Source organism: Eptatretus burgeri, chromosome 9 (genome assembly GCF_056783735.1).
Source record: "Eptatretus burgeri isolate ZD-2024b chromosome 9, Ebu_testis_v1, whole genome shotgun sequence".
NCBI classification, from domain to species: Eukaryota; Metazoa; Chordata; class Myxini; order Myxiniformes; family Myxinidae; genus Eptatretus; species Eptatretus burgeri.
Window position 1 is genome coordinate 100,001,773 of NC_140969.1, and position 11,585 is coordinate 100,013,357.

General features: G+C 40.2%; 1 protein-coding gene across 1 annotated transcript in view; it reads right to left on the reverse strand.

The window, feature by feature from the left end:
• Window positions 1-11,585, reverse strand: part of NPC1L1 (NPC1 like intracellular cholesterol transporter 1) — a 124,826-nt gene that overhangs the window by 36,685 nt on the left and 76,556 nt on the right. The window contains exons 11-12 of the mRNA XM_085896330.1: window positions 5,821-6,011; window positions 363-472 (exon numbers count right to left, since the gene is read on the reverse strand). Of these exons, the coding sequence (XP_085752456.1) occupies window positions 363-472; window positions 5,821-6,011 (301 nt within the window). The remainder of the gene's footprint in view (window positions 1-362; window positions 473-5,820; window positions 6,012-11,585) is intronic.

Consider the following 11,585-nt stretch of genomic DNA (forward strand, 5'->3'; position numbering starts at 1 on the left):
CACCCCACCCCTCTAACCACACATCTCTCCCACCACAACCCACCCCTCACATCCAACCCAACCCACCCAACCTCTCTCCACCCCAAACCAAACCAAATTCCCTCCCACCAATTTTTTTTCCCCGTTTCCTAACTTTTCATAATTATTTTGTGATACCTTGATGACACACACCATCCTCCTTCCCCCACACAAAATACCTCCAATAACATCATCACTTGGTGTAACTGCAGGATGTCAGTTTAAGTTTCATTTGCCACAGATCAAATTTGCATGAACAGCACGTCTAGAAGTTTGAGAAAACCACAAACATGGGGTATCAAGGACAGGCCAGATGGGGACTTGCCTTCACGATTTTTCCTCACCTTTGTTGAAAGGAGACAATTGCGTTTTGTTGCAGCAGCATGAGGACATTGGGTTGAGCCAGTCGATGAAGTCATCAACCCAGGAAGAAGCAGGAATGCTAAGGTAAGACCTACATAAGGAGGAGAGAAAGCTGCATGAATGTTCCCACAACGGTTAAAACTTTACTTTAAAAAACAGGGCAGTGCCTGCGGCTTCGCTGATGGGTTTAATCAGAAGATGGCACGTTGCACTTCACAAACATATTGCATATCCATCTGTGAATCTCAATGAGGATGTAAAACGAAGTGAAAACACTGAAAAAAACCGATCTTTTGTAACATGTAGCTGTTGTTGCTGCTGTCATTGTTGTTTGTGTCGTCATTCTGTTTACTGTGATATATTCTTCGATTGCTTCAAGAAGTATTACTGTATATAATTTTGTGTGCTCCATTTTTGTGTCCGTCGCAGAATACAACGAGAACACACCCGTAGAGCACATAGTCTCGCCTCATGCATTCGTTCCAAACAAAAATACCGTTGTGGTTATGGATAAAGGACCCCGGGGTGACACACTCAACATTTAAGGAACCCTCAGTTTGATATTTCATGAGTAATTGTGTTTAGTCAGGTTACCTTCCCCTCGTTACGGCGATGGGGAAAATGTGTTGTGTGTATTTAGCAGGTTGTATCCTCCCTGTAATTCCCAACCTTCTTGGAATCCCCTTCTCTATCCATACATCCATCCCAATCTCTCATCCTTCCCCTGTCAAGCCTCCGAAACCCTGTGCTTAGGGCAAATGGAGACGCGACAGGAGCAGGGCAACAAGCACCCTCGTCTCCCTGATGTCACGTCTCGCCCGAGGCTGATATAAGGTGGGGGGAGCGACACCTCACCAAACATTGCTATTCACTGCGGAAGGGAGGGCGCGTGAGAGACACAAACAGACAGACAGACAGCCAGGCAGAGACAGCGAGAGAGCGACAGAGGTATGGGAGGAGAGTGCTGCAATTTATTAGGAGGGGGAGTGAGGAGGGGACAGTGAGAGAGAAGGGTAGGGAGTATGAGGAAAAAAATGAAATACAGGTGAGTGGTGGAGGTGGCGTTAGCAAAGAAAATGATAGGTGACACTTAATGAGCGAACACAAACAAAAAAAAAACATGTCAGAACAGCTGTACACACATCGACACAACAGAGTTTGTAAAGTAATCCACTGGCACATCTGCAAAAACTTTGACATTCAAGTTCCAGAAAATTTGTGGGAACATGAACCAAAAGCAATCACTGAAAACAATGAAGTACCCCTCACGTACAACCTTATGATCCCATCGGGCGTGAACATTGAAAACAAAGCATTGCGGCCAGATATCATCTTAGGCACAAACAAAGGAGAAGAAGGCATTGCTAAATGAGGTGTTAACACCAGTGATTTTGGACCAGCGATGCAGAAATCAAGAAAATGACCAAACACCAAGACCTCAAGCATGAAGTGAAAAGATCCTGGAAGTTAATGAATGCCAAAGTTGTACCAGTGAGAATGAAGAACCTCACGGGAATGACGATGAAGAACCTCACAGAGATATTAAAAACCATCCCTGGGTATAATATTAGAAACGAACTACAGTTGGAAGCTGTCCGGGGCTCAGTAATAATCTTGAAGAGAGCACTCGGCACAAAACTTTGAGAACAGAAAACTTCACAGCTTGGTCTGTGAATCGTGACCCCTTCCTGAAATGAAGGTGGATACTTTGAGCCTGCCCTGGGAGGATTCCATTCCACATTCTGAAACCCATAAATGTAGATACCAGTCAAGCTGTTAGGGTTGTTCTGTACATGCTATCAATAAATTTAGCACAATAAATATGATTATCAGAGCCCTCTTAGTTTGCGCCCTTATTCTGGACATTTCTATCTGTCTGTCTGTCCACGAAACTTTGTTCAAGCCTCGAGGCTAAACCACTCAACCGATTCCAATGAAATTTGGTAGGTAGGATCAATATTTCTGGGAATCATGTGCTTTTGAATATGGGACCCTGGGCCCTATCAACGGCATAGCAACGGCCCTTTAAAGTGGTCAAAAAATCGAAAAAAATAAATAAAAAAAATCGAAAGATTGAAGCTCAGTGTTCTGTGCGCAATCTATCTAGCTCCCTTCATGCCAATTTTCAGCCCGAACAAAAAATATTTGTAGGAGGTTTTGGGTGAGTACAGGTCGAACATTTCAGAAACGGTTAATTGTGAATATCTCTCAGAGAAAGAGTCTGGTTTTGATGAAACTTGCGTGAAATGTGTACAATGTGGCTAGCATGTACACAAAAATGAATGGTTGCTATGCACACCTCCGTTGCTTAGCAACAGCTAATATACTTTATCGTACATCGTACACTTATTGTGGACTGTACAAAAAAAATCAATACCTCCAAAACTGGACCTCCGAGGGACCTGTTTTTTTGTGCCCAAGGAGAATGTCTTACAGCATCATATAAAAAAATAAAATCTTTAGCGAATAGATAAATGGAATTACCAGGGCTGCCATTTGTTAGAGTCTCTTTGGAAACATGCCTGAAATTTCACAAGGCGGGTTTCTGGGCGCAAACTAAGAGGGCTGTGATAATCATATTTATTGTGCTAAATTGATTGATAGCATGTACATGAATATCGGTTCGTCGCGTCGGCCAGCTTTCCATCTCGAGCGAGCAGCCATGTTGCCATCCGGCTTGTCTGACTCATAGTCTCTGAGATATAACGAACTTCGTTTTTTTTTTTTTTTTGAGCAGGGTTCATTCAAAGTCTATCTTCTCCGACAGTTTTCATAGGATCCGGCTGGAATTTTTTGACAATATGGCTGAATGTACTGCCCACAGTCGCTCGTGGCCCGATTTTTGATTTTCGAAAAAATTAATTTTTTATGATTTTTCTGAAAATTTCAAAGTTCCGTTGCAAGGCAACGGTGGTGTCCATAGCAACGGTTCTCATTTGCACACAACTAGGTCATGGTATGAACCTACCAACCAAGTTTCATCAAAATCGCTATTGTATTAACGGAGCACTGGACCGAACAGACACATATAGACAAGCACAGACAGACAGACAAACATATCGACAGAAATACTGATAATAAGGGTATTAAAAAAAATCTCAAATTTTTTTTTCGACTAGAATCTAGATCGACAACCCAATAATAAGGGTAGAAAAAAACTCAAAATTTTTTTTTTCGACGAGATCGACTACCCGACATATCGCCGGAAATACTGATAAGGGTAGAAAAAAAAAATCTCAATTTTTTTTTTTTTTCGACTAGATCGACACCCGACAGTCATCTTAATTCAGAACAACCCTGGAGGCATTACAAAGTTCAATCGCCCATGAAATAAACAGAGCAGAAAATGCGCCATTTTGCCTGCTTGTCTGTGCATGTGTGACGTGGTACATCGGTTCAGAGTCTGTGCAAACGTTAAAGCTTTATTTTAAAACATCCGTTTTTTACCGGATTTGTTTTGATTCCCTGTAGAGCACATCACAAAACATTTGAAAATATAGACATAGATCTGGCAGATGCTATAGAGAGGCAGTCCCTTTGGGGGACAGGTCACGAGGTCCAGCAGTGAATGCATTAAATCATATAGCTCAATGAAACTGGTTCCGTGAAATAAACATTGCAGAAAATCTGCCATTTTGCCTGCTCATCTGTGCACATGTTACGTGGTACATCGGTTCGGGGTCCACGGAAATGTAATAACTTTTTTTTAACGTCCGTTTTTTAACAGATTTCCTTTGATTCCATGTAGAGCACCTCGCGAAACCTCTGAAAATATACACACAGATCTGGCAGACGCTATGGATAGGAAGTCCCTCAGGGGACAAGGCGCGAGGTCTTACAGTGAATGCATTAAATCATATAGCTCAATGAAGCTGGTAAATTTTGTTACGTTCCTAAATTTTTTTGTTCACTCAAAATAATTCTCCAAACAGTGGAAAAAGATAAGATTAATGCTTTAGAAATTTCACATGTTCTTGTGTATGTATGGAGTCAGGAACATAACCTTGCTTGCTTAAAGTAAATAGGTATATCAGCTTAGTTATAAGACTCGTTATTTCGTTAAATTATCAGATTTCACAACAGATTTTGACACATATTTAGTCCGGACGATATCCGATCCTTAAAACCGAAAGAATATTTTGATGACATACCTTAATTAGTCCGTGAGAGGAAATCGTGGAAAATCGTAACATGTAATGAATAAAATTGCTCCAAGCTCCTAATTTGAAAACTCTAGTACTTAAAAAAGCGATGTACACAACGATCCGTACCTACGATGAACAAGCATTCGATAATATGAGTGAGGAAAGTGAAAAAAAACAAAACTTTATCGGTGAGAAATCGTTACGGGCTGTTCCAAGTCAAGGCATGGTTGAGTAGGCCAAAAAACATGGCGGCTTCAGACCCCAGCTGGTTACTTAGGAAACTCCTTAAGACCCAGAGAGTGAGGTGGCTGAGGATTGCCTGAAGGATATAATTCAATAATGCCATTAATTATCCTCAAAAGGGGTGTTTTAATTAACCCAAACACCCAATTTTCACTCATGCACTTCCTTGAAGTTTTCTTCATATGCATGCAGAGTTTCAGGCTGTTAGGTTTTATTTTTGGAGTCACACACACACACACACACACACACACACACACACACACACACACACACACACACACACACACACACACACACACACACACACACACACACACACACAATTACCTTTTTATTAGTATAGATTTAACTCATCTCAGGTTCATAAAGAAGCTTGTGCATAAATCATATGAAAGACTAAGACATGAGTAGACATTGGTGTACCCTCATGTGAAACACATGTGGTCTATGGGATTTAAACACCGATTCAGTTGCATCATAAGCCAGGGGTTGCGATGAGAGCACTCGTAGGCCAGTTCAAAAACTGATATTTAGGAAGGCAATATGTGCCAGACGTAAAAAAAGTAAATAACTATACGAATATTGCTAAATACAAAACGAGCAAAATGAAATGAACAGCAAATGAATCGTATGACATCAGCAGATAAACATCATAACTTGCATGGGCTGGAAGGATGGCTTTTCAGCCCTGTGCACTCACTCGCCACTGAGCCGTCTAGCCTGAGTTCAAATCCAGACCGAACTATAAACCGTCATCATGGTGTCTCTCAGGCAGAGAGATGCATCAACTTGTGTGCCGTCCCTCGGATGGACATTAAATTGAGTGTGCCATCTCTCAGCATTAGTTTGTGGACGACAAAGACTCCTCGGTGTCCTTCATGAAGAGAAGGCGAGCTATTGCCAGCACCTTGAATAAATTACACATTCCTGCCCAAACCTAGAAGGGGTGTTACATCAGCGGCACGGTCTGCTCCCTGAGCCAATAATGCTGCTCACAGCTTTGTGCTACATAGGAAAGAAGAAGAGGAAAAAGAAGACTTGTACACCTTACCGATTGGAAAAGTCACAGGCAAACTGTATTTTCTGCATCATTGAGTTGTTGTCACAACCAACGCTGGAACACACCGCATTCATCCCTGCTATAGTAGAGAAGTTGTATCCGCTTGTCGTGACGAAGTATGTGGGCACTCCGACTTCAAGGTACTTGTTCATGGTATTTATAAAAGTCAACATATAAGAATCCTGTTGAGCAAAGATTGAAAGAAGATTATTATTTTCAATATAATCATTTGTGTTGATTACCATGTTGGATATCAATTTATGACATGGCATTGGGCCAACGGACACAGGTTGCATACAGGTGAATGGGGTGGGAGAAAAGAGGGGGTTGAGGTGTAGCACACATACAAATCCCAAACATTATTTTATTGTATATGCATCATGTTGAAATTACTCCCAAAGTTTTAACCTTTTTTTTTTTTAACTCCCTTCAAAAATGGTGAACCTTTCCAGTTTGTGAAGCTTTTTAAATAAAAAATTATTTTTAAACTCCAATGTACAAAAATGCATCTAAAATGGAATGTGTGTTCATCAGATAACTGGCTATTAACATTGTTCTTGTGATATTACTCTTTTGAAGCTGTGTTTTTCCATTGTTGGTCAGTGATGATGGTTCCTGAAGACCGGGCTTTGAGCATAATATATGTACCATTGTCTTTGCAGAGCGTTGGCACTGCCAGAGCAGTCTCTTAACAAAGGTAACTCTGGGTGGTTTGCCAAGTTGCATTACCAGGGTCAGTCAGGGAAGGAATGAGTCATTTGTTCAGGGTCCTGGCAATAATTCATCTACTCTTCACAAAGGACACTGTGGGATCTTTAACGTCCACCAACGACCAGTTCCTGGAAGATGGGTCCTCCTCGTCAACGTCCTTTTAGTTATGACAGGGACCCTCGAAAATATGGATGAAAATTGAGTTTTAATTAAGCAATCCTGGAGTTTTCGAATTAGTTTGAAGTTTGTAGTAGCATGTGTTGGAGTGATTTTTGTACAAAATAAGAAAAGCTGAAGTGATAAATTTGAGTCTGAAAACTTTGAACTCTTTAATGACGTTGTTCTGAAAGTTTTCCCATTGATTAAAAACATCAATCCCCCATTTAGTTATCTGCTTGGAGGTAACATTGCCCTGGAAATTTGAAACGATCTATAATAATATTGAATAACAGGCTGGAATTATATTTCGAGTATATATTTTCGAAATCCCTGAAGAAGAATTAAAATAATCTTTGCCGATTGTAAATTGCATCAAAAAGGACCCCTTGTACTTTAAGTTGCGTAAAAGTAAATCTGGCTCTTTATAAGGTGTTGTGATTTGAAAGTTTCATCGTGACGTCATTCCACATTCGGTATGTCCACTGTCCGCCGTTACAGATGAGAATGGCGAGAGGCAAGACTTGATTCGTCAAGTGTAAAATAGTTTGAAATCGTTTTAAAAGTCACTATAGCACATTTAACAACAATACAACAATGATCATTTTGTACATTCTTTTGTTAATTTCGCATCTCCTCCAAAACGTCGGTCTACCAGCAAATGGCCCAGACGTGGTGATGTCAGGGAAAACTATCAATTAGCTTTAATAATAGCAGAGGGTGTTCTTCTGGCAGTATCAAGGGGACAAGTGTGTGTGTATGTGTCTCTGTGTGTGTGTGTGTGTGTGTGTGTGTGTGTGTGTGTGTGTGTGTGTGTGTGTGTGTGTGTGTGTGTGTGTGTGTGTGTGTGTGTGTGTGTGTGTGTGTGTGTGTGTGTGTGTGTGTGTGTGTGTGTGTGTGTGTGTGTGTGAGTCCATCCATGTTCTCCCTCCTCCCTGGGGATTAACTATCCTCAGATAATTTGTGTTCTTTGACAAGGTAATGCTGTGGTTAACTCAGATATGTTAGCTGTAGGAAGTGACCATTCTGAGTTAGCCAATGGGAACACTTATTCAAATCCAGAGGGTGTAAATGTGTGGGATTTGCAATTGCAGAGCTTGTCCAATATTTGCCACAAATAATATCATTAATTGTACAGTAATGGCTAGACCTTACAAGTTAAAATAAACCAAATTAATAATTACATGTAAAACCTCAAACATAGTTTTCTTATTGACTTGCAGCAAATGTGTGATGAAACATGTTGGTGAAACAATGCAGAGATGTAATGCAAGGATGAATGCACACAGCAGCGGTGCGAGAAACACAGAAAAAAACAACTGGTTGTCTACTACCCACTCGTCATTTTACTTATGGATACTGTAAAAATGTGGAAGAGGCCATAAATTTGGATATAATCGTACTTTCAGTAGTTGTTCGGAAACAGTGCAGCATGTAGAAAACCCGTTATAAATATTAGTTTCAATATTTAAATAACAGTTTGATCGACAGGTGAGTGGGGTGGTCATCCTGGTTGGTGGGCATGTTATATTTCAGGTAAGATGTGCATGATTTAATGAAATTATACAACAGAATATGTGATAAGAGTTGTAACTATGTGATAGTACATTAAATCATCTAGCGAGCAAAGTCTGTTTTGTGATGTTGCATTGATGGGTTAACCGAATGCCTGGATGCAGCTGATGTTGTGGATCTACCAATGTAGGTAATCTACTAATGTGGATCCGTGATCGAAGTTGTGTATCCGCTGTTTGGAGAGTTTCTGGGCTGAAAGGATCGAGTCCTCGAGGAACAACGGTGCCCAGCTGATGATCCATGCTGTCAGAAAAACCATTTCATTGCTTACAGGTTAAGGTTCTTACTTTCGGTAAGGGAACTATGTTTTGAGGTTTACAATTTAAACAAAGTTGAATATATGATGTAGTGACATGTACATAACTTACCACAATCCTTCAAATTATATTATGTTTTAGGAATAGCCGATACTGTACAATGAACAAAAAGGGTCTGTGCGTGTGTGTGATGGAATTATACGGAACAGAAATGAAAAGATGTTAAGCGAAATGAAGAAGTAGAAGAAGAAGCATGACCTCAAGCTTCAGCGGTTCCTGCTGTAGTGGAATAGCAACCAGAGAGTTGGTGTCAAAGCCACTCATTGCTCGTCTGTTTATACATTTATCGTTTTTAAAAGACTAGTCTAATAATATTTTTTTATAGAGCATTGCAGTGAAGTCTGATCCAAATATTTTTTTAAGCAATATATGTATTTGTATATTGTAATCAGTAACAAAATAGTGTGGGAGATAAAAACATTAGAAAGGAAATATCTTGCACCAAAAACTTTAACATTTTCACGCTGACGCTGACGCTCACGCTCACGCCGGGGGTATCGCTATAGCTCTCTGTTCTTCGAACAGGTGAGCTAAAAATGGTACTGCTGGAAAGCTAAAAATTGATTTATGTGGAACAAACATTTGAGTCCGTTTAATCTTAGAGATGCCTCTTTTATAATCCCTCAATAAGGCATTGAAGAAGAACACAAAAATTATATATCTTAATATTTCGTGAAGCAATAGAAAAATATATAAAAGTATGTTGAAGGAGTGGACAAACAACAATGACAGCAGCAACGGCACCAGCAACAACGGTATCATTAAAAAAAACGATTTTTTTTCACGTGTTTAACTTCATTTTACATCCTCATTGGGACTTATAGAAAGACATGCGATATGTTTGTGAAGTACAACGTGCTGTGCTTTGATTAAATCCATCAGTGAAGAGATGGGTAGGCGTGCCTCGTCTGCAGGTAGCCTCCGGTTTATGAACACCCAGCTTCCGAACATTGTGCTTTATTACCATGTTTTTGTCTTTCAAACGTTCGAAGCCTTCACACCAACATGGCTTTTTTGAACATACCACGCGGACTCTAAATGCAGGAAATAGGACCTCGAGAGTTAACTACTGATCCACACCATAATTCACACCTCTTTCACATGGGCTTCGCTCCAACACTCTTCCACCAATCTCTCCGCAGGGTTCGTTACCAGCACGAGAAACAGTGGTGCACACCCCACTTCACCACAAACACCTCGAGCTAGCTCGTTATCCCTCGTCATCCCATATACTACACACATTTGATTTACTCTAATTTATTCAACTTTTATTTTAAAAGTACATTTAATAACGTTTTTATGTAAACAAGCTCAAATGAGCTAAGATCCTCATCCTCTTAATGATGACGTCATAAAAACGAATATGACGTCATTGTGATGTATCAGGTTTGCGATAAATTATCTGTGCTAATGCCCGGCTTGATTCCCGCAAACAAAATTCAAACAGCTTGCCTAGTTTCGGAGATAATGGTATAGGCGATTTCCATTAGCGGTGATATTATGACGTCAACTTTTTTTTCTAGGAAGAATTTCCAAAATCAGAGATGGTTACTGCCTGCACGTGGGCTTTCTGCATATACATGGCAAGTTTCACGAAGATCCGATGAAAACTCTGGGTTGTGAAACAAAAAATGTCAAAAAATAGGAATAACGTCATAAAAATAGGAATGACGTCATAAAAATTGATATGACGTCATCGTGATGCATCATATGTGCGGTAATTCATCTCTGCTAATGCCCTGTTAGATTCCCACAAACAGAATTCAAAAAGCTTGCCTACTTTCGGAGATAATTTTTTTAGGCGATTTCCATTAGCGGAGATATTTTGACGTCATAACTTTTTTTTCTGGGAGGAATTTTCAAAATCGGAGATGGTTACTGTCTGCGCAGGGTATTTTTACATATACATGCCAAGTTTCAGGAAGTTTCGATGAAAAATGTAGGCTGTGAAACAAAAAAGTCCACAAGAAGAAGATGAAGAACAACAACGTGAGTAAGACTTAGAGATCTCCACGAGGATCTAAAAATAAAAAAGGGCTTAATTTGTGTTCTGGATCCAATTAATCACTTGTTACATGTATCTAAAGGGAATTTATCGTCCGTTTTACGAACATCCAGCTTGCAATCATTTTCAAGAACACGTCGTGTTCATAAACCGGGGACTGCCTGTGCAGTCTTCGCCATACGCAGTTTCTCGACACACTTGTTTCACTTTTACGCTCCTTCTACATTATGACTCACCCTCCCTAATCCGCTCACTGGCTTCAGACATATATAAATGTGCCCGGTGTTTCACAAGAACCGGTCTGCTCATGCTCCAGTCCATGATGCTTCCTTGATGGTCTGTAAGAGCTTCAATTGTATTTCACTTTTAAAGGTCAAAAACAAATCACGCGGTTTTACATTAAATGAATGTAATGTGAGCGAATCCGTATTTCACAATATCCAAATCACGACCCAGCACTACAGTTCGCCTAAATTTACATTGCACTCCATGTAAACGCAACAGAGATGAGGAATGCGATAAAGAAAGTACCAAAAGTGATGTAAAGGTTCACGAACATACACCATGTAGGGACCTACACGACACCATTTTCTGTTCTTCCTGCCGAACTTGTTGTGAACACATTTAGTCTGTGTGCTTACAGCTTGCTCAACGAGTTGATGTCAATTTTTATTGCCATTTCATTTGTCCTGAAAAGTTTGAATTGTCGCAGCCCAATGAAATAAAAACGAAGCATTTCCCTTCAAATGAAATTGGACATTTTAAAACGTCAGAGCTCTGGAATTGGCTCAACATATGGTATTTAATGCAATCAACAACATCGATGAGTTTTGGAAGGAAGTTAGTTCTGCAAACTTCAACGGTGTGTGGAGGAAACTCTGGCCTGATTGTGTTCCTCACTCCCAAGGGAGGCTTCAAGAGGATGCGATTCAAGATGTTGTTTAAAACGTTGTTGAAATGGGCAGACAGCTGGGATTTGAAGAACTTGAGAA